This window comes from Chionomys nivalis, chromosome 24, assembly GCF_950005125.1.
Source record: "Chionomys nivalis chromosome 24, mChiNiv1.1, whole genome shotgun sequence".
Lineage (NCBI taxonomy): Eukaryota > Metazoa > Chordata > Mammalia > Rodentia > Cricetidae > Chionomys > Chionomys nivalis.
In genome coordinates, this window is record NC_080109.1 from 2,169,841 (window position 1) to 2,194,957 (window position 25,117).

Here is a 25,117-nt window from a genome sequence, read left to right on the forward strand (position 1 = left end):
TTTTCTTTTTTTATAAAGACCAGGGATTTAAAATAAAGCAAAATAAAGTACTGAGTTATTATAAATTTCTCCTAGTTCCCTTATTAATAGACACGTGATGTCTTCTCAATACAGCAAGGTAACCTTTAAAATGTCTTTAAAGACCGAAACAACGCCTTGCTATCTTGACTCATGGTCTTCCTGTCCAGAGTGAGGGGGTTTTCTGAAGCTGTTTCAGAAATGACGAGAGTGGTCAAAATCTAGTCAGTCGAGACCCAAATCCTTTATCTAGGCAAGGAGACAGTTGAATAAAAGAAAATCACTACTTAATGCCATTTCCTTCCTCAATCACACTGACAGCTCAATAAAATAACCTGTGAGTAGGCTATGAAAATTAGAGATAGTAACAAATTAAAACTGATTCAGCAAATCAAATTTATGCCAAATGTATCAGATACTTCATTCCAAGTCAAACTATACTGAAATACACGCTATTAAATTTGTAACTAATTATGAACAAAATCCACAAATTCATTGTTAAGTTTAAGAAATAGCAAATGAGTAAAAGGATGTGTACGATAGATGGTGTTTGTAAACCAGGTGAGCTATTACTCAAAGACAACCCCACAACAGTTTAACCCTTAAGGCTGTCCTACATGGCCATTCATGAGTCCCAGCTCATTTTTGAATAATGAAACAGAACTATTTTCAGTGATTCCTAGTAACTCACACATCAGAGTAACTCTGGTGGGAACACAGCCTGTGCATATATTAGCTATTTGTAAATAAAAGGACTCCATTACTTGATTTACACACATCACGTTTCACGACAACCCTGCACACCACACCAACCACTTTACTTCAGCAGCAGATCTGAAGCTGGCAATCTTTTGCAGTAAGCAAGATCAGTTCCCCCCTATTTCACAGTCAGGCTGCCCTCCTACCAGTGCTTCTATTATACAGCACTGTGAACGCCTTTAACAAATGAAAACGTACTTAATCAAGTTGTTACTCGTGAAGATAGCAGGCAATCTTACAACAGCAATGAAGTGGGTCAGGTGAAGGGATATCAGATACTCACTTTTGTCGTCTTTGTATAGAATGGGGAAGAGAGCTGATGAATGGGCAGGTCCACGATACTACTACAGTTTGTGACATTGCTATTGTGCGTATGTTCATCTTCTCTGCTACTATCATCGGACTGATCAAAATCATCACTCTCCTGGTCCATCTCCTCCTCCTCTTCTTCCTCCTCCTCCTCGTCCTGTTCCCCAGCATGCTCTTCATCTTCCTCTTGCTCTTCTTGGTTTCCCGAAAAGTCCTCATCTACTGAGATAAAGCGGTTATTGTTTTCTTCCACGTGTCCTGGCTGGGAATCACTCTGGTCTCCAGGCCTGGGGTCTGCCCCAACAAGTTCACCATTCCGTGCAGTGTGCTCCTCCTCTTGATAGCTCAGTTGCTGCTGCTGCTGCTGCTGCTGCTGCTGCTGCTGCTGCTGCTGCTGCTGCTGCTGCTGCTCCTCCACCACACGATTCATCTGCTCCTCATCTACCTGGCTTGAGGAAGCATTCCCTCTCAGAGAGCCTCCAGTTCGTCGTCTTTTGCTGCCCACAGAGAGCAGTTCCTGATTCATTTCCAAAAGCCAGCTTGCTACTTCTTGGACCTTGGCTAGACTATCGGAAGATGCAAAGGTTTTCACATTCTGTAGGAGGAAATGGGGGATAAACAAGATTTGTACAATCTATGTTGTCGTCTACTTTTGAGTCCTATGCCTATCATCTAAGTAACAAAGACTATGGAAAACATTCACAAGCTCTTTAAATTAAGTAAGTTATAAAACTTCTAAAAATGCATACCTTTAACAACCTTTTTAGATATACCTCTAAAAGCTTGATAGTTTAGTTGTCTTGATCAGTATGATGTAACTTAGCCAATAAAACAATTTTAAATTTTAAATCATTAATTCAGAAACCATAGCCTGGATAAACTATTTACTAAATAGTAAACAAAGCCATCCAAACAAAAAGAAAACACCCATCAGGTGCCCAGCTGGGTTCATGAAATCTTGAAGTAAATCCTCTTCAAGAAAGCTTTATTATCTTGGCAACTTCCCAAGCTTCTCCAATCACAAAATCCTGCCTTCAGGTAAGAAGCACAATCTCTGATTTTCATCTCCCACAATGAATATAAACCAACTGAACAATAAATTTAAAAATTGTAATTAAGAACACAAAAGCAAAAAGTTCTTAAGTTCATACTCTCTGACCCAGTAACTCCACTGCTGGCAATCTATCCTAAGGAAGTAATCCTAAAACAGGAAAGGAAAAAAATTATACAGAAGACGCTCACTGATGCAGACAGGGGTTAAGGGAGAGGGGAGGGAGCGAGAATGAAAATAAAATCCAGATGTTTAAGATAAAAGAATTTGTATCCAAGACATGATCCATTTAAGAAGCATGATGAAGACTGGGTTTTTGTGTATCACACTAAGGAAAGCCTTACATGGAAAGCACAGGACTGAAGTGTAATTTCTAGATTGCATAAGACTACATGGTGGTATTTCAAAACACATCTTAAACAATGGCATTATTGATGCTTTAAACTGATTTCTCAAGTTTTACACATTATGTTTCCTTTTGTTTCTTAGCATAGGTTCTAATATTTCTTGTTACATTTTCAATGAGTTCATTAAAGAGCACATTCTTTGCTGATATTTGATAAAGTTCAAGTTTGCTAAAATAATTTCACATTACACACATTTAAAAACCCTAGAACCTGAACTTTGAAATTTTCATACAGAAATTAAGCTGTCAAAAATGCATTATTATTTTACAAACTAATTCTGAACATCTTAGAGAAAGCTTTGTATGTGTCAGAACACTCATATAAAATACAAACATGAAAAAACAGTATTTTTATTGTATTTATGTTGAAAATTTCAAAAGTTTAAAATTTTAAAATGTTCTATTTCACAGCAGCAGAAATATATATTAATATATTCAAATAAAAATCTTATGTTTTCACCAATATCTAATGAGATTTAGCTAGTGTTCAGAAAAATGAAGTCTGTATAATATACTTCTACACTGTACAATTATCAAATATTGCACTATTCCCTTGACAACTGGACATGACGATGTAAACAATGCTGATGAAACCTCACAACTGTCAATCTGGAAATGTCTGTAACTAAACAGACAACAGGCTCAATCCAGGTGAGAACTTGCAATGCAGTGCTCACAGATCACTAATCCAGAACCAATGCAGTGCTCACAGATCACTAATCCAGAACTAATGCAGTGCTCACAGATCACTAATCCAAAACCAATGCAGTGCTCACAGATTACTAATCCAGAACCAATGCAGTGCTCACAGATTACTAATCCAAAACCAATGCCGTGCTCACAGATCACTAATCCAGAACCAATGCAGTGCTCACAGATCACTAATCCAGAACCAATGCAGTGCTCACAGATCACTAATCCAGAACCAATGCGGTGCTCACAGATCACTAATACAGAACCAATGCAGTGCTTACAGATCACTAATCCAGAACCAATGCAGTGCTCACAGATTACTAATGCAGAACCAATGCAGTGCTCACTGATTATTAATCCAGAACCAATGCTGTGCTCACAGATCACTAATCCAGAACCAATGCAGTGCTCACAGATTACTAATCCAAAACCAATGCCATGCTCACAGATCACTAATCCATTTCAGACCCACATTTGTACCCAGATGGAAGTACTTACAATTATTTCTTCACCTAATCTCAACTACTACCAAGAATAAATTATACAACAACGAAACCTAAGACATGTCTCTGCATGTGCCAAGCATGTCATTTAGCAGTTTTTGATTATACAGCCCACAGTAAAGTAAGATTTCACATTACAGGGCTACAAGGAAATAGTAAACATTCCTGAAACAGCAGTTTCAAATGGAGTGACGATAATAAAAGGTTCACAATCCCTAAAAGCCTCTCTCGGTCACCACTGTTAATTAAATAGTTACTTTTCCTTGTGGTCATCATGTCTGATGAAGTTGCTTTAGTCACTGAATTAGTAAATCTGGGCCACTGCTACTGGAGAAAATGGTTCCCATCAGCCTGTGGATCCCAACCCTATCATCTACTGGCCGACTCAGAACTCAGCTTCTGGTTAAAGGCACCTTATTTAATGCAGATAATGAACTCAGCATTGAACTCATGCCCAACAAGTATAACCCTACCTGAATGAAGCTTGTCTAAGATGCATTATTTTCTCCATAAGGTAGTGTCACAGCTTTCTCAAACATTAGAGGGTCATTTTAAACAAGCGCAATCAACAATAGAAACAAAACAGAGGAAAATGTTAGCACAGACCAGGAAGAGGACATTGTTTACGGCGTGGCGCTGAAACAAGCAGGTGAAGCTTGTTCCAATGGGTCCACAAACAGCTGTCTGATACGGCTCGGCGCTCTACAAACATGAGGATCTGAAATCAAATCTCCAGCACTCAAGTAAACTCCAACATGTAAGTGCAAGCCTATAACTCCAATGGTGAGCAGGGGAACAACAGGCAGATCCCAGGCGTTGGCTAGCCTGCCAGTCTAGAGGAAAACGTAAACTCCAGGTAACTGAGAGACCCTGATAGAAATAAGTTGGAGAGCAATACAGAAAGACACCAAGCATCAAGTTCTGGCCTCTACATGGCATGAACACCCCCATATACATATCCATACTCTCTCACTAGCCCACTAAAACCAGTAACAAGCCCCTACACCAAGTGCCCCCTCCCTCGGTCTTGCCTTTCCCCATCGCACTAAATACACAGAAGCACTAGAATGATCCCTGCTGTATAAGACGGACCTGTGTGTCCACCCACACATTCATATACACAGCCTTCCCCCACTAGCTCTGAGGCTTTATCAGAGAGAAGCTGTCCTGTTTCACTGATGTTGTCCCAGCACAAGGGTATAATGCCTCAATATGTGCTCAAAGTATCTGCTAACTTCACAATCAACCTCAGATCTCTTCCCGTTTAACGAGGCAGACAGGTCATGCACCTGAACTTAATTTAGCAGCATCCACAGTCATGTCTACCTCGTGTCTCAATCACACTTTTCCACTTGCTGAGTCATTGCAAGAGCCTTAAATGTCAATACCTTGATGGCAAATTACAAATGTTTATATGTTTAACTTTGCCCCACAAATGAAAGCAAGTATCAGTATGAAGAAGCTGGGAGCTGGGAAGACAGTGCAGTTTGTATATTGCTTATGGTGGAAGTATCGGACCTCCGTTTCCTTAGAGCCCTGTGAAAACTTGAATGTGGTGGTGCATACTTGCAATCCCACACTGGGGAGGCCAGGACAGAGGAATTCCTGGGGCTTGCAGGCCGGCCAGCCTAACCGAGGGGGACAGAAGAAAGGAAACTGCCTGGGTCTGCTTACCGCAAGCCCAGCTCCAAATTGGGTGAAGAGCCTGTCTCAAGGGAATATGGTGGGAAAGGGTAGGACAGGACTCACAGGCCTACGTTGGCCTTTGTGCATACACAGGAATATGCATCTGCCCAAGCATGCATACACAAAAGAAATATTGCAAAATTTCATTGGCACATTTTATTTCAAACTATTTACAATGACCCAAAACAGTACAGAAGTTTTCTAAGTGTGGTAGAGATGGGCTGAAATGGGGCTTAAAACACTTTTCTGGGGGCTGGAAAGATGACTCGGTGAGGTTAAAAGCACTTGCTGCTCTTCCAGAGGACCAGAGTTCAGTTCCCAGCACCCACAGAGGGCAGTCAACAACTGCCTATAACTCCACCTCCAAGGGATCCAACCCCCTCTTCTAGCTCTTCAGATTCTGTACTCATGAGCACAATTCCACATACAGATACACACACACACACACATAAAATATATACTCAAAAAAGAATTTTCTGGAGTGATAGAGTCTATATTTTGACTGATGTGATAGGTATTTAAGTGTATATGTTGTTCAGGACTCACCTGTGCTTTCGATGTTAAAGCACCTCAATTTAAATGTGTGTGTGCCTGTGTGTCTGTGTGTGTGTGTGTGTATGCTTGTGCATGAAATGGAACACAATACAAACTTCTCTATGTGCTTTTCTTCTACTGTGAGTCTGCGGCTAAATGCTGAAGAAGGTGTTGGTCTTGGATTCTACGCCCTCATGAGTACGGATTTCCCTACAATAACATCAGATAAAATCTCATTGGGGAAGCAGGATAAAACCAAGATTTTTCCAGTTCAATAGACAAAGTGACAGACTTCCATAAGTGCACAGCTCCTAGAATGGAGGAGTCAGCCCACAGTTCACTGTCAGTGTCCCTAGCAGGCAGCTGTTGACAGAGAATATGAGAGGGTCACACAAGCAACCGCCCTCGGTGAAGCCTCTGAAGCCTCCATCTAAAGAGCCAGTGACAACTGGACGGGATCTTTAGAGAAAGCCTTGCTCAGCACCATCACAAGGGGACTGGGAAGGAACCATTATGGATTCACATCCTTTCAGATGTTCTCTCCTCTCTTGCCTCACAATCATTTTGCAGGAACACTTTGAACAAACAAACATACCACTGCAGTATGGAAAACACGGTATTCGCAGAGAAACAGAGATGAATCTTCTTCCTTAATGGGGTTCCCAACTTATTTACTGTGGTAACTATTTGTTGTAAAACATAACAGGAAAATCTTTTTCTATAATCTTTTTAAAACTAAGAATCGTGTTCTCTGTGACTGTTGGCTGCCCCTCTTGAGAATCTTCATTTGTTAAGTATGTAGCTACAACTCTACCAAATCCATGCTGTGTGTATGTATGTATATATGTACGCATGCATGTATGTTAGCAGCTACAAGTCTACTAATCCATGCTGTATGTATGCATGCAGCTTCAACTTTACCATATCCATGCTGTATGTACGTATATATGTATGTATGTATGCATGCATGTAATTAGCAGCTACAACTCTACTAAATCCATACTGTATGTATGTATGCATGCATGCAGCTTCAACTCTACCATATCCATGCTGTATGTATGTATGTATGTATGTATGTATGTATGCAGCTACAACTCTACCATATCCATGCTGTATGTATGTATGTATGCAGCTACAACTCTACCATATCCATGCTGTATGTATGTATGTATACAGCTACAACTCTACCATTTCCATGCTGTATGTATGTATTTATGTATGTATGTATGTATGTATGTATGTATGCAGCTACAACTCTACCATATCCATGCTGTATGTATGTATGTATGTATGTATGTATGCAGCTACAACTCTACCATATCCATGCTGTATGTATGTATGTATACAGCTACAACTCTACCATTTCCATGCTGTATGTATGTATTTATGTATGTATGTATGTATGTATGCAGCTACAACTCTACCATATCCATGCTGTATGTATGTATGTATGTATGTATGTATGCAGCTACAACTCTACCATATCCATGCTGTATGTATGTATGTATACAGCTGTATGTATGTATGTATGTATGTATGTATGCAGCTACAACTCTACCATATCCATGCTGTATGTATGTATGTATGTATGTATGTATGCAGCTACAACTCTACCATATCCATGCTGTATGTATGTATGTATGCAGCTACAACTCTACCATATCCATGCTGTATGTATGTATGTATACAGCTACAACTCTACCATTTCCATGCTGTATGTATGTATTTATGTATGTATGTATGTATGTATGTATGCAGCTACAACTCTACCTAATCCATGCTGCCCTTACTTTATTCACTTCTTACCTTTAAAAACTCCTGTCCAGATTTCTCTCCTTGCTCTCTGAGGCAAAAAGATTACCTGCTTAGACGAATATGCCAAACAGTACCTATTCACAGAGTCTCTGAAACAATCACTTATCCCTCCTTAAAATTCTGGCAAGTGGGTTCGCGGACATACTGAGGACGACACTGTTCAACTGCCCCACACAGCATGTATTTGAAGGAGAGCTGTTAAGTGTCAAGAGCCAGCACTGGGGACAGAATACTGGCCAAAGGCATAGAGCCCTGCACCTAAAATAAATAATAACCGAAAAATTAGGAAGAAAATAGTTTTTCTCATTAGCTGGACTTCAGCATCATGACTATGAAAGCTTTGGAAAGACAATACAGCGATGGGTAGAAATCAGGTTATCCACACTTCCTTCTGGTCTGGTCCCCCTTATCTGTCAACACTGTAGTGGTCAAACCACCATTACCATAAAAATCCTTCCACCCAAAGCCACTTAGAACATTAGCTATAATTCCAATGTATAATAAATTTAAATTGTTTTTCTAACAGAGATATGAGCTCTTATTTTCTAAATGGCAAGAAACACCATGATTCTCTTACAAAGATCTCCATCTGTGTAGAATAAAGCAACGGTGTCTTAATGATGGATCATTAAAATAGATCGTGATAGTAATAATCTATTTTTCACACAAGACATTTTTCACATTTTTCAGGTTACAAAGCAGTATTGCACCGACTTAACAAGGCAAAAGTTTTAAGTGCTCGCTAACCTGGAGATGCCTCAGTTTCAGACAACAACACTGGTTGTACAGTCACCCTGAGACTAGACAGCAGTGTGGAGGGCTGGTCACAGCTCGAATTCCTCACTACAGTGGAGGCTGCAAATGGATTTCACTACTAACCTCAGCCACTCGAGCAGCGAAGAGGACAGTGAGTGGTCACAGCCTCCAAAATCACTGGTTTCACATCTGCTCAAAAGACTGGTATACAGATCTCCAAATTTCTGGGTCCATTTCCTTCACTTCAAATTATTCCTCTTGCCTAGACAAGATCTAAGCACTAATTCAAAATAAGAAAAGAAAAGAAACAAAAAAGAAACTACTATCCATTTCCTACATTACCAATTAAGGAGCAATGGTACAGAAAATGCTATCGATCTATTTCCTACTCTTCCAACTAAGATACTCAGGATACAGAAAATAAAATGTTAACAGGCACGAAGCCAGTTTTATATTCCAACTGGTAAGTTGGTAAAAAAAAAAAAGTAACAGAAAAGGGGAATTGGTGTAGGAGGTCCTTCTGTTGGTGTGTTGCTTTCATTGGTTAATGAATAAAGAAACTGCCTTGGCCTGGGCAGAACTTAGGTAGGCAGAGAAAACAGAACTGAATGCTGGGAGGAAGGGCAGAGTCAGAGAAGCCATGGATCCTCCGTCTGAGATGGATGCCAGTTAGAATCTCCAGTAAGCCACTGCCACGTGGCACTACACAGATTAATGGAGATGGGTTGAATTAAGATGTAAGAGTTAACCAATATGAGGCTAGAGCTAATGGGCCAAGCAGTAATTTAATTAATACAGTTTCTGTATGGTTATTTCCCAGTCTCTCGCAGAGCACACTGACAATAATTCACAGTGGTGTTGCCCACGCTCTCTCGCTCTGTGTGTGTGTATGTGTAATTTTTCCATTTTACTATTTACCAGAATAGACAGAACACAAATACACACACACACACACACACACACACACACGTGCGCTTTAGGTGGCCTTGTCCTCAGTAATTTCTAAGGGCACAAAGGGCTACCGGACTGCTGACCAGGTAGCCAGAAGTGGAACTGGTACATAAAGACCACCATACCTCTCAAGTGGATCTTTGGAAGTCTCATTTGTCTTCTGTGTTTCCAGCTTTAGAACTGACTCTAGAACTGGCTCTAGAGACTTAAATGCTTGGATCAAGATGACAACAGCTAACAACTGCAGCGTAAAATGGGAAGCCAGGTCACCAGATCGCCAAGTTCTCTTAAGTAAGTCTTGAGTATAGACGGGTATAGTATATGAAAGATACACTTTGGAGAGAGCTGCAAATACTAAGTCAATACAGGTCAAATACTGTTATTAGCACGATCCACATGGCAGGTGATCAGTAATTGCCAGGAGTTCTTATAAGAGCAAACAACTACCATCCAAGCAATGCACTACATTTCTTCAATCAATTTACACACAAAGTTCTTCCTTTACTCCAGTTAAAATCTCCTTCCTTGAGAGCTCATATAAAACTGAAATCTAACCATGATATTTTCTAACTTACTTTCTTGACACAACCACCTGACTTTGTTAAAGTATTTCTCATATGTAACTTTAAACTTCATCATTCTGTTCATTGTTTATTGACCAGAAAGTTCCAAGAGATTTCTCCTATGAAAGTATAGAGCTCAAAAATCAGGGAACCTTCCAGTGTGGTCTCAGCACACTAGATTTGAGTTCATTTAGCTCCAGACACTACTGGTCTATTGGTGAAAACAGCTTCTCAAATTTTACAGACCCCCATTACTGTGGACAAACATCTACCAGTGGGCAATTTTGGAACACTGCAAGTAAGCATGTAATTTGGGGATTCTGCTCTTGTCCCCATTCCCTTTGTTTTTTTCTGCTAAGCCACAAATCCTACACAGACCTCATTGGTTTTGGAGTTCTGGGAATAAATTCTTGGATCAAACAAACATAAAACTGCCTTTGAGTTTTAGGTTGTGGGATCTTGCTGCTATGTAGGCATAGGTCGGGGAGGGGATCCAACCTCCCTCTACCTCTCTCCAGACTTCCAAGTTAACGTAAAACTAACAAAATTGAAGTTATAAACTATTTTTCAAAATAAGCAGCTGTCCTCTTAACACAAGTGGCAAAAGCTGACATTCTCAGATGTGACAATGACTACACTGAGCAATTGTCCGGCAAAAGTAACCTGTGGTTTACAGTGTGCCGGCTGACACGTTCTAACAAACACCCAACGCTGCAAAGCTGGACTGGGGGCACAGCAAAGAGCAGTGCTTTCTGAAGGCCCTGCTGTCCACGCAGGTGCTCTCACCCTCTGGCTCAGGTAATCCACCAGGAAGACTCCTTCTGGCACCTCTGGTGCAGGCAGCAGTCACGCGAGGGGTCTGCCAGCTGTCAGAATTGAGTGGGAATCCTTACATGTCCGCTTCCCTGCCTCCACAGAAGGTCCCCATTGTGTCCTGTTTTTCTCAGCACTGAAGCTACCATCATTAGGATTCTCCTCACAAGGCAGGGAAATACCTAACTCTTTTTAGGTAAATTGCTTTCGCTCTCCAGTTGTACTTTAAATATTTTCTTGAAGCTAATTGTTCTGCAGTAATATGTGCTGGGTCTGAGTGTGAATTTATTTTTGTTTAACCCAATTGACATCCTCTGAGATTTGCATATGTAATAACAAGCATACTTCTGCAGTTCCAAAAAAGCCATTGCCTTTTCATGTTAGACAGACTCTTCCCCATCCGTCTGTTCCTTTTTGGAGGCAAAGGAGATGAATACTAGAACAGGGATTTGACATGTTTTTCAATTCATCTGTCTGATGAAGCGTCGCTGCCCTTTAAATTTGAGCATCTTGGAGCTCTGTCTATAGGAATGTTTTGTGCTGTTGGCAGAATTTATACTGCTTCCGAGGAAAGTCAAACTGGCGTTAGCTGGCTGCTCAGGATGCCAGCACCTAGTCACCACTTCACAGCCACGGCTGTGCAAAGGTGACAGTCAGCTGCGAAGCCTAAGATCTGTCACTCCGGCTGAGCTTCCCTCCCAGCTTCATCTGGTCAGTGTCACTTACGTTACTTTCATCCCCAGATGCCACAACGTGGGCAGAAGTCACATGAAAGCAGCGGAGGGAGGGTCTGGGTAAGGCTGCAGGCCATCAGAGCAGACAAACGATCACGTGACCCTATCTATCACCAGGACACCAGATCACAAGCAAGCTGGCAGTGGGTGCGTGTACCAGACAATAAAGACAACCTGTTTTATAAAGCCACAGATCAAAGGCAAGAAGGAAGGGGGCACAACCAGTGGACACGGTTCAAAAACCAACCTCACAGCCTGAGAGCTGTGGGTCAGCCCTCTTGCTCAGTCCTCTCCTGTTCATTAGTCACTTTTACTGTCACAACTTTGCTTGCTGCGATCTTCTGTAAACCCATCTGAATTTTCTCAGCTAGCACACAAGAAAGAGCTGGGGAACCCTGATAACAGTGGTATGATCTCAAAGTAGAGCGGAGTGAGGTACAGAGCCTGATAGAGCACGCTCCTGTAAAACGTGTGATGCTGTATGGTTCTACGAACACTGTCACAACAACGTACTAGCATTCATCTTCAAATCAGTTTGCTCTCACACACCTCCTTAAGCCAGCATTCAACCACGGGAAGGGACTGCTGTGAGAGCCCACAGGAGTTCAAACAGGAAGGTGTCGGAAAATCGTCTCCACTTGGGCTTCTATAGGAACAGGAGATTCTCCTGACTAAGAAATAAGTGGGCTGAAGAGACAGTTCCATCAGTGAAGTGTTTGCCACATAGCATGAAGACCTGAGATCAATCCCCAGAACCCACATTAAAAAAAAAGTCAGTCATGATTAGTGCTTCTAATCGCAGCACTGGAGACAGGAAGAGCCCTGGGGCTCACTGCCGGCCAACCAATCTGGCCCAACTAGACCGGTAAGAGACAGTGTCTCAAAAACAAAGTGGACAGCACCTGAGAAATGACATCAGAGGCTCAACTCTGACCTCTACATGTGTGTGCAAACAGATACACACACACATACACACGAATGTAATACTAGGCCATAATCATGAGATCTCTTGAAAAAAAAAATCAAAGATTCCACTAGCAACTGAAATTGATAGGACCTAGAATCACCCAGTAAAGCAGCCTGGGCCATGTCTATACCTATATTTCTTAGGTTAACTGAGCTGGAAGGCCTACCCTCAAACTGGGGGGGACATTTACTTTACAGGCTGGGTCCCAAACTGAACAGGTGAGAGAAGGTTGTTGGGCAGCAAGAGCTCAACACTGTTTGCACATTAAGAACGCAGCCTCACATTAGGGCGTCCCCTTGATGACAGACCACACTCAGCTGTGAGCCAGGGTTGCGCCCTTTCTCCCTTAAGGTGCTCTTGTTAAGGGTGCTTCAACACAGCAACAGGAAAAGTAACTGATACAAAAGGAATCCTGTCATAGTTTAAGAACTACAAAGTTCAGCCAATATACTCTGAAATTTATTTTTTTAATTAAAGCACGATCATATGATGCTCTTTTGACATGTACCCTTCGGTCCTTTCCTACCACTGTAACCAAAGCTTAGTTTAAAATCACAATTACTGCACTAGGCAGTGGAACACGAGAATCCATGAGAAACAAAAAAACAACTATTTATAAAGTGGGTGCGTGACCAGAAACTGCCATTTCTTTAAGACAGCTTAACCTCTATTTGGGACTTTTAAGTATCCTGCACTATCAATTACTTGGAACTAGGTTATGATTTACATATATCAAGCTCAAAAAGGAGGAAATCTTATGTGACTGAGAGTGTACAGTTCTACACTTGCAATTCAATAAATATTAATGGGAGGAACAAATGAATAATCAAAACTATCCATCTTAGTCATATATAAGCCATATGACTGACGTAGACACTCAACAACTAATAACACAGACTTTGCTCCGTGACAAGGGTCCACAACTCGAATGCATGCCTGCCATGTATGGAATAGACTTCTTTCATGTTTTAATTCTTTACACATTTCTTCACAAGTACTAACGACACTGCAGTATTTAAATATCATGTATTTGTGAAACTAAACACCTTGTAGGTTTCTTAATCTCACTAGAATATAACAACCATGAAGAGAACCACAGCCTAGAACTTAATCTCACTCAAATAGGAAAAGAACCATGGCCTAGAACTTAATCTCACAGGAATATAATCACCATGAAAAGAACCATAGCCTAGAACTTTTCAGAGCTCATTGCTTAGTATAAACAAGTTTGTATATGCAACCTAAATTTTTATAAGATAATTTAAAACAACAGAAGTCAGGCATTTTGCAATGTCAAAACCTAAGAATTCCAATTCTTGAATTTGCAAAACATGAAAGGATATGATTACCTCTATAAAGCCATGCAACATCTTTTGTGAATCCACTCTGCACACCCTCTAGCGTAGAGGAACAGGGCTGTGAGGTGAACGACTACAGACAACGTGAACAAATCTCTAATCGAGAAAGACTTTCTTCTTCTACCAGAAGACAAGGAAAGGAAAATATTCATTTTTGTTGTTGCATTTTTAAAAAACAATAATATAATGATCTTTTTAGAAAAAATAAACAAAAAAATAACTTTATAATAATCAGATTAACTTTGTATTAACTTATAAAATGTCATTACAGAAACTCATACAGTTGACACAATGACAACAGGATAAAGCCAGTCACTTGGTATGCTGCATTGAGACTGGGAGAAATGCCATGTTTTTTTATTAAAGTAAACAATGAATTTGCCAATGCCTAAGTACTATAGCTTAGCTAAGAAAACACTTTCCTACGGTACTAGAAATGAGCAAACAGAAATGAATGAAACTGCTGGCACACCCCGAGTACAGCATCCTGCATCCCAAGTGCAAGTCTGCCTCGAGGAAGATAGACGTTAAAGTTTCCTGCCAATCCATCACCACCATCCTGATCAAAGCAGAAAAGAGTATGAACAAATGAAACATCAGCTAAGGAAAAGTCTTAATTTAATAAGAGAAACTGCTTGCCTGAGTATACTCAGGTATGTGTGTTGGCTAGTCCATTTCTGAATCTGCAGCTAAGTTTTGGCTTAATTTTTCTGCACATAACTAAGAATGGGAATAGAGTGGTCTTTGAATCAGAGTTCTGTCACACAAACAAAATGTATTCCAAGCATTGCACTGTTTTATATAAACTATTTCAATATTCAAAAGAACTCTATTAATAAGCAGTACAAAATATAACCAAACCTCACTCAAATGAAATTTGCCTAGGTCACAAGCATTTGCTACTCTTGTAGAGAACCCAGCTTCCACATGCGGCTCATCAGTTTCCCTAACTATTTTCTTTATCCTAGTACCTTGAAATGATTATGTGAAAGTTAGCATGCACACGATGTGAAATATACAATATCTAGGAGATAAACTAATTTTTACATACACTTATCTTCATTTTATCTGCATGAGTGTATATGTGTACCATATGTGTGTCTGGTCCCCTGGAGCTGTCATACAGGTGCTGGGAAGACAACTGGATCCTCTGCAGAAGCAGCACGTGCTCCAAACTCTTAGCCTATACGAGTGAATTTTAAAGGCTCAGCTGTATCCCGTCAACTACTTCCCTCTCACATGGGAGAAAACGCAGAAGAAAAAATAGAGGACTGTATATAAATCCATGCTAATACATGAACAATCAATGACAAAGCAATGAGCCTAGAAATACAGTTTATCTCTAAAAAGTGGTTCAGTAGTGTGAATTAGTTAATACACCCAGCACTGAGGGATAAAGTTGGCATAGTGTCTGTTCACCTTAGTTTTTACTAATGTTAAAAAGACATCTACCCCAGAGTTTCTAAGGTTATGATAAAATACCACAACCAAAAGCAACTTGAGAAATAACAAGCTTATTTCAACTTACAGATCCACACCACAGCTCATCACTGAGGGAAGTCAGGACAAGGGCTCAAAACAAAGTAGTAACCCAGAGGCAGAAGCTGATGCAGAGGCCATGGAAGAGAGCTGCTCTCTGTGGCTTTCTTAGCCTGTTTTTTTTAATCATCCAGGCTCATCTGCCTTGGGGTGATACAACTAGCAATAAGTTGGGCCCTGCCACATCAATCAAGAAAACGCACTAAAGACTTGTGTACAAATCAATCCTATGGGAAGATTCCTTCTTCCAAGATGACCACAGACTATGTCAAGCTGACACTGAAATCGGACAACACCATCGGAAGCAAGTTTTCCGACTAAGGGCATTATCAGTGTACAATGACATTAAGAATAAGACCGAGCCGGGCAGTGGTGGCGCACACCTTTAATCCCAGCACTTGGGAGGCAGAGTTCGAGACCAGCCTGGTCTACAAGAGCTAGTTCCAGGACAGGCTCCAAAACCACAGAGAAACCCTGTCTCGAAAAAAAGAAAAAGAAAAAAAAAAAAAAAAAAAACAAATGGTCTGAGAGAATCTACATAAAGGACAACTACAAGCTGACTAACGGCTTCAACTACTAGTGTTCCATGGTAAACTCCATAGTAATACCTTGGGTGTGAATAAAGACATGAAATGCTTCCTCTGTGTTTATTTTTACAGGGACGAGGTAGTGATAAAAAAGACTGTATCTTAGATACCTTTACTAATTCCAACAGTCTTACCCCTAATAGATATGTGTCCTAAACTCTAAGACTCAGAACTGACATTGGGTGGCCACGTTTACCTGTGTTTTATGAGTTGTCACTGGTCATTGCTGGTGCAGAAGCTTCTAGAAGCCATAAGCCCATTTTCAAAGCTGGTTTTACAGAACTTCACTCTTTTTCAGAGCAAGATGGATGGTTTGTTATTTGTGTCTATGTGAAACATATGTGTGCTTGTCTATGCACCAGTCCATACAGGTGTGTTTGCACATGCATAGATGTGGAGAGTACAGGTCGACATCAGGTATCTTTCTCAGTCTCTCTCCCGGGTGTGTGTGTGTGTGTGTACAGTCTCTCTATTAGGCAACTCAGACAGCCTGAAACTCACAGAAATGTAGACTAGGCTGGCCTTGAACTCACAGAAATACACCCACCTCTGCCTCCCAAGTACTCACTTGAGACAGTACTTCTTACTGGGCTTAGAACTTACCAATTTAGCTTCACTGCTTGGCCAGCAAGCCGCAGTGATCCTATCTCCACCCCTCCAGTCCTGGAATTACAAGCACATACCACCAAGCTTTACTTTTTACCTGGGTGCTGGGATCAAAACACAGGTCCTCATGTTTATGGGACAAGCACTTTACCCACTGAGTGATCTTTGCAGCACCGAACGTATATAACAGAACTGCCTATTACAGTTTTCAAGGCGGTCCAGAACTATCAGTGCTTTACTTAGGTCTAGCTTTACCGCTTCCATGTTTGTAACCATGGGACGAAGACAATCTCCACTGAGATGAAGCTCCTATGCCTGCTGCACGCTTCAATCATGTCCAGTCAACCTTTACACTTCAGCTTGTAGTGTATAAGAAACATGAAGACAGACGGTTACAGTGAAATGTTCACAAAAATGAAATGAAATAAAAATTAGAAATACAGATGACATTATAGTGCTAGGATCTGTGGTCCTTTATCTCAAGATTAATTTCAACTCTGGGGTATGATGTCCATTTTTAAAAACAAAACCTGAGTCAGTTTCATCGATTTTATAATAATGCCACATGACAAAGACACCATCCATTAGAATGATTATGTTCTCCTAGGAGTCATCTTTTTAGAGTTTTGCAGAGCGAAACTGAAATTATTTTCTTCATGAAAATCCAAAATTACCAAGGAGAAATAGGTGTGCTTCATCTGTGGTTATAGGTGACTCTTTTCTTTAACTAAGCTAAACAATGATAAAGTTGACTTCAGCATTTAAATCTGTTGATAATATATACTTGACACTTTCAAACTGATTTGTAACTTAATTTCGGCAATACAAAGTATTAAAAATTGAATCAAAGCATGTGTAGTGCTTTAGGGCACAGGAGGAGTAGTAAGCAAATGTGATCGACTGCTTCCACCATCCATCCTGCTCCAAATATGTAAGATAATATACATATATGTGTAAATGTGTGCAGATAATATATACATACAGATATACATTGTACAAACATTTGTCCCTTGAAGTTATGACTAAAGACTATCCAAAACACTTCCAGTCTTGATTCTAAAGGACACCACTTACTATACTGCTCTCAACACACACCAGTTACCAATTACTCTTGCCAAGTTATGCATGGCGTATGTGTGGTTCTGTCTTAGAAGATACTGTAACATCCAGAGTAACCATCTGAATTGATCACCACCACCACCATCTCCCCAAAAAACAACCAAACTCTAGTAATTTCTCAAGCTAAAAGTGAAACCTGTGGCTTTTGTCTCAGCCCACTACTACACCCTGTTCAAACACACATTTTCCGCACACTTCAGCCCAATTCACAGATCAACTCAACAGCACTCAGCTCCTTCCCTCTGTGCACTCCTCCCTGCAATGCTGCTGCTCTCTGTCCCGCACGCCCTCCCGGGCTCTCACACCAGTGCCACCTGCACGACCGACTCTTAAACTCTAGGAGATAAACCATCCACGGGGGGCAAGGGCGCTGCTTCAAGGACAGTCCTAGAACTTGTGGAAAAATAAAATCAACGGCTCCTTCTGAAAAATAAAAATTAAAGTCTGCTCTCTCCCGAAATGACTCTCGCACACCACCCACTTCAAAGCCATTAAAGCAAGCACAGCCCACTCCAGCCCCGCCAACGGCAATGCCACACCTGTGCTCTCCAGTGTCGGCTTTCCTAACAGGCCACCAACCTCAAAAGTCATTTATGCCTTTGCTGTTTTAGTATTTCCAGTGCTTTGTTTGCACGGGAATTTAACTATTATCCAGTTATCAATAAGTGACAAGAATGGCAAGTAAATTGTCCTCATCAGCAGACATTAACAGAATAAAAATGAAAATTGTTCACTGTGTAATTTCAATTAGGAAGCCTTATTTTAAAGCTTCCCTTGTTCCCCACATTATGAACACTACAATTTCAGATGGGATTAACTAAGATAATATCAAGGATAAGAAAGTGAGCCTTGAAGTGATACTGAGGTTAAAAACCTACCCACCAAGTATGATCTCATCGAGTTTGCCAAGTCTCAAAGGCTCATAGATTCTAAAATGAGGCTTCTATCCAATGAATGTTTTAGGTAACGATTAAAACAGACAAATTCCCCGATGCCTAGCACAGGGCAGGGCACAGCATGGCACACACTGCTCTTAGTAAGCCACAATTTTTACATTAAACACCAGAACACACTAGGGTGAGGAGGAAAGCCCCTTTGGAGATAGATAATAGAACATAAAAGCCGATGTTTGCTTACACAACTGAATCTTTTAATATCTAAAACTTACCAGGGACTTTGAGAATATGTCTGAGCACAAGGGATACTGGAGATCATCTGTAACTCTACCATGCAAAGACATGGTGAACTAAATCAAAGTGTTTATATTTAACTATTCCCTACCCCCACGGCATTTTTGTGCTGTACATATTACTATGATATTCTTTTGAAACTTTATACAAAACTCCAAATGTTTTCCCGTAATAACCTTCCCATTGCAACTAGAAGGTAATCCAAGCAACTAGAGAGAACTGATGATTTTCTTTGATGCGTACAACTGAACTGCTCCCAGGTTTTACCTGGCATAAGCATGCTTGTGTTTCAATCTTTCTGTGCAACCTCAGACTGACTTCGTAGAATAAATCTCCACAAGATTTACTGAGTCAAGATTTATCAGAAGTTTTTCTCCTTTTTAAAAATGCCCCTGAAATAACAATTATCAGTATATGAGATTGCTCATTCTATCTCAACATCATTAACAGTGCAAAGCATGATTTTACAAGTCTGATTCTTTACAAAAACCAATTCTTAAAAAAAGGAAAACTTGTAGGCAGCATGCAGAACAAGTTTTAAAAAACTCAGAGTATATTTTCAGTATCAATGTTTCTCAAAAGATGCAAAAAATTTCTTTCAAAAAGAACCCAGGTCTAGAGAGAGAGTTCAGCAATTAAGAGCGTGTGCTGCTCTTGCAAAGACCCGAGTTCAGTGCCCAGCACCATATGAATCAAACCAAAGAGTACGATCCAACACTCTCTTCTGGCCTCTGTAGGTACTGCACAAATGCACCAATACCCACTCAAAACAAAGATCCCTGTATTCCATTACACAGCTTCTGCCTGTGGTTACTGATATAATGTGTGTGTGTGTGTGTGTGTGTGTGTGTGTATGCGCAGGTGTGTCTGTGCACATGCAAGTGGAGGCCAGAGAACAACCTGGACGTTTCTCCTCGGGCACCCTCCGTCTTGTTTCTAATCTAGGGTCTCTCACTGGAACCTGAGGCTTGCCAATTAGACCTGAGTAGCTAGTCAGCAAATTCCAGGAATCCTGTCTCTGCCTCCCCAGTGCTGGGAGCTGCAACTGGCCTTTACACTGGGTACCAGGTATCAATCTCAGGCCACAAGCTTACCCACCAAGCACATGACAGACTATCTCTCCAGCACTGGTTTTTACTCTTCATCTTTTCTGAGTGGTATAGATCCAAGCAATCCCTGAAGCATCCCTCCAAAAAGAATATACAGTATGGTATACTTACCACCTACATGTTAATATTCAACAAGAGGTCAATACACCACTTCCTTCTTATGCGAGGTATAAATATTAAACAAGATTATTTTCAGATATTTGCTTCAATCTGCAGTTACGGCTTAATTCAAAGATAAAATTCTTGAAATGTATAAGAAAATAGTCCTGTTGCAATATTTCTTATCAAAAAGAAAGTATTTTAAAGCAGAGCTTCAATCTTGACTATACTATTTCCTAGTCATCTGATTTTAGGAAAGTTTCAAGATCTTAGTCAGCTCAGTCTCCTTATCTTAAAAATATTGGCTGGGCAGTAGCAGAGGCAAGCGGATCTTTGAGTTCAAGGCTACACAGAGAAACCCCACCTCAAAACAAGCCCCTGCAAAAAATTCAGAATAGCCATCTCACAAATGAAATGACTGACATTGAAGTCCTTACTAGAGCAACCTGGTCTGAAAGCACCAATTCATCCAGCCTAGCCTATAGTTGCCCAAGCCACAAAGGAGGCTCCGGAGTGTACATACCAGGAATACAGGCCAGAGCACTAGAGACAGCAGTGCCTTTCCAAACACTGCTCACCAAAAAACTACCATGTTAAATACTGAACAAACAACCTAACAGCTCCAGGAAAAGAATCACCAGTGTCAGAATTTAGCCCCGGGTCTGGTCTTTTAAATGCTATTATAAATCATGGGACAAATATCCTATATAGAGAATACTAGGTATCAAAAAGAAAAAAGGTCAGGCAGTGGTGGTGCATTTAACCCTAGCACTCGGGAGGCAGAGACAGATGGATCTCTGTGAGTTTGAGGCCAGCCTGGTCTACAGAGTTAGTTCCAGGACAGGCTCCAAAGCTATACAGAGAAACCCTGTCTCGAACACTCCCCCAAAATAAAACAGTATTTTTAGCAAAAAGAAAGCGACATGAATAGGCAAAGGAGGTATCAATACCGCCTACAAATTCTCTAAGAAATTCTAAATCCCACCGAACTCCAACCACTACAGCTTCAGTCCCAGTTCTGTAGGTACCTCTCTCTGACAGGATAAACTGAATTCTTTTGAATGAATATTTTAAGGATTAAAGCCATCACTCATACATAACTTGATCAAGATCATCAAAAGTATTAGTAACAAAGCCAGACAAAATCCAGGTCTTAAATGTTTGATCTGAGGTTCTTGAGAAAAGGCTGCTCTACTGGGGGTAGAACTTCACAAGATACATTTCCCTCTAATTTTAGATTAAGCACTATCGCACTGCGGGACAGTAGCAGTTCCCCGTACCTTTCAAAATCATTTTAAGCAAGCGGTCACATACTGGTACTCACTTCTCTTCAGCTATGCTCAACCAACTATACAAAGCCGGGAGGGGGGCTTTAATGTACAATACTACAGCAAACATTTATCAGTAATTGATTTGCTGATGGTACATCATTTAACATTTTCAATAAATATTGAATTCAGACATGCCCTGGAGCAAATCTCAAATGGTAATGGCATCCTTATGTACATATAACCAATGCACACAGAGGGACTCATGCTGTTGGCAGGAGTGAAGAAAAGGTGAAGAAGAAACTTGCCTACGGAAGAATAAAGACTTCAAACTCCAATGCTGATTATCTATAGCTACCTTTTAAAGTGGGATTGTTAATATCTCCACTTGTAAGAAACACTAAGGTATCAAACAGTTCAGTGTTAGCCCCTGGGCCTATCAGAAAGGAAAGGTCCCCACACAGGGTTTGGATAGTGTGGACAGCATATGCAATGGAGGTACTATGCTTGATTCTGCAACAGCAAATCCTGAATACTATTTAGTTATCTCAAGTGTCATGAAATACGGTAGAGAAAAGAGCAAGAATGCATCTAAGGAATGACAGAAAAGTCATTTTGTGTGTGTGTGTGTGTGTGTGGTTCTGTAGAAAACACTGCACTACATACTAAACAGAAAGGTGGTGGAGCCAGCGAGGGAAGGGGGGTATATTTATTCACTGATACAAAGCCCCAAGCAAGATGTCAGCAGCCAGGATCTCAGCATGGCCTACAGCAGCAGGTGCATTCTAAGAAAGAGTTTTGTACACCCATATTCGTAATCAATTGTGCCAAAAATTATTCAAATATAACCAGTTTGTAATATTGGATAGTAAATAATATTGGATATCAAGTTTATTAATTTGCTGTATCCTTAAACATTACAATAGCCCGTGCTGTTTTTCTTGATATTCCTAAGAAATAATCGAGTTTAGACTTCCTAAAAAAAAAAAAAAAAAAAAAAAAAAAAAAAAAAAAACCCACTGAGAAACCAAAACACTAAAAAAAGACAAAGAGCAAAATTTCTAGTGACTCTCTGGGTCAACAACTTCCTGTATCCCCAGTGTTATCTTACAGCTAAAGTTGGAACCTGATGAGATTTCCAGGTGTTAATATTTTACTTCATTCAGATAATACTCATTAACAAAAGCTCATGCTTTAGACATGTGTTCTCATCCCATGTCACTGAGTTCAGAAGCAAAGAGAGAAGACTGTGTCTTATTGTTTTTAAGGCCAGGCACACCAATAAACTTTTTATAAACTGGTCGGTGAAAAAGAAAACCATAATCTCTAAGATTTCACAGGGGCACTCAAGTAAAACTGACAGCAGAGAAAACAAACAAGAAAAGCCAGCACTCTGGTTTTTAACATAAATGCTGCTGCTGCGGGTGGCCAGCAGTCTCGAATCAACTCTGGCTGCAATCACAACATCCATTAGAGTGCTACAGTCAGAGCAAGCAAGTGGTTTTCAGGGCCGCTGGTAAACCACCTGATCCTATTACAAAATCAATTACTGCAGTACATTTCCACTGCCACAATCTGATGATGACAAAACGATATCGGATAGCCACTGCAAGGTCAAGAAAACTGCTAAGAACATCTTAATTGGCCTTTTATGTTTAATCACTTGGCCCTGCTAATAATGCAGCCATTTTAACTGTATACTTTTTATTTGAAATAAATCCATGTAGTTACCTTTGGTTTCCTGGGCCATTCGATGGAAAATCTCTGCAACTGGTCTGTTGTATGACTACAAGGGAACAGATCGGAGCAGCAAGGCGAGCGGCTCAACCTCTTCATTAGAAAAGAAACAATGCTGCAGCCACAGCCACACATTGACTTGAGCATTAGAGAGAATCTGACTTAAAAAATCACAAGTAATGTCCAGATAGACTAGAACTGGTTAACTGACTCATTCTGCAGCTCTCTGGCTAAAAGAAATACTGCTAAAAAAAATGAAATAAAAAACAAATGAAAATCCAAGTTCAGAACAGCCACAAACTCATCGCCAAGAAAATCTGTGAGAAGCATCAAGTCTCCTGCTACTACACAAAGAATGTAAGGTGCTTTAATATTCCAACGTGTTCATATTAAAGCTCAAGAACTTAGCAAAGGAGCAAACTCAAGACACCCCAAAACATACTAACCACTCCTTCTGTCTTCCACCAGTTTGGATCTGTCTGCCTACAGCTTCTGGCCAGCCTATCCAACTTGTTCCCTCTGTAAATGCACGCTATTTCAACAGCCAACCGGAAAGAGCCCCACCCCTTGCTGTCCCCGCACACTGTTCAAGAAGGGCTCAGACTCTGAGGACGCTCGCTGCAGCACTGCTCTGAGAACAGGAGAGGATTACTGGACAGAGAAGCTCACCAATCAGAACCGATGACTTATGGCTCCACACCTCAGAAGCCTGCCAAACGGTCACAGTAAGCATGCTCACTCACTTTCCTTCTCTACTCCAGACCGACTTACAGAACCCATTCCCAATCTCAATACTCGACTTAAAATTCAATGGGAAACAGAAAACATTGGCCTAAATCTTTTCTTAAAAAATAAAATCTGGATAGTAGCTAGTATAAATCTTTGAGTAGTGATGGGAGAGGGCAACACTTCCCTCTGCAGACTGGACTCAGACTTGAGAGGGACAGAAATGAAGTTCTGTGCAGCAGGGTCAGACTGGCAGCACCCGTAATGTTCAGCCTCACCGGGAAGAGAGGATGTGACTGTGTACCTAAGTATTGGCAATACCTAAAAGCCATCCAGAACCTCTCCTGACCCTTGGTCATCTGCATTTCAGTAGACCGAGAACTTTTAAAACCTGAAGCCCTCTTTGAAAATATAAGCAAACAGTATTAAAGACGTTAGTCATTTCCTAAAATGTTTATACTTAAAGCATTCTACCTTTCCTGATAACATAGAGATAGCTACTTGAATCTGGTAGTTATAATTATTTCTAAAATCCCAGGATAAAAGAGGCATATTAGGTACAAATATGCTAGTCTTCTTTAAAAAAAAAATCTCTATTCAAAATAACAATTAACACTCAGATACCAATGTCAATTCTTTTTAACACATCTTTTTTAAAAAGGCAAGTAAATAAAACAAAATAGCTTCTATTACAAGACCCTATCTATGTCCTGTGCATTGAAAAGCTCTGTATTTGTGTGTGCACTGTGCTCCATTCCTTTCCTCTTTAAGCTCTCAAGAGCCAGCACTGTTTCTACCTTCCCCGTGCACTGTCCTTCCCACAATCGTGTTAGACTTAAATCAGTTTTTCCAGAATACCTATAAACAGGTATGCACTTGACAGGGGGAGAAAACCTACCTTCTGTAAATAAAAGCTACAGAAGGAAAGAAATCATTCAGTAACCTCTTCCACTCCTGCTGAAGGCAGTGTATGCTCAACAGAAGCTAAACCCTCACCTGCAGAGGCAACTGAGCTGGACTGCCGTGTAGTCTACCTTCCTGTGTGGCTGCTACACCAGCCAGTCATCAGATATGAAGGACTACCAGCCAAAGTCTCTAAAATAGTTTAACAACAGAACTTCTAAAATCTACTCTAGTGCTGCCTCCTTTGAACCACACGCCGGAGACGTTAGGGGAGAGGTTCTCAACTGCTATGTGTGCTTCTCTAGCAAATATGGGAGG

General features: G+C 40.6%; 1 protein-coding gene across 4 annotated transcripts in view; it reads right to left on the minus strand.

Annotated features, from left to right (window-relative positions):
• The window catches only part of Fbxw7 (F-box and WD repeat domain containing 7), a 144,801-nt gene that overhangs the window by 65,606 nt on the left and 54,078 nt on the right, over window positions 1–25,117 (minus strand). For all 4 annotated transcript variants that reach the window (XM_057756888.1, XM_057756892.1, XM_057756890.1 and 1 more), the window contains one exon: window positions 1,061–1,681. In XM_057756888.1, coding sequence (XP_057612871.1) covers window positions 1,061–1,612 — 552 coding nt within the window. In that variant the 5' untranslated portion in view covers window positions 1,613–1,681. The remainder of the gene's footprint in view (window positions 1–1,060; window positions 1,682–25,117) is intronic.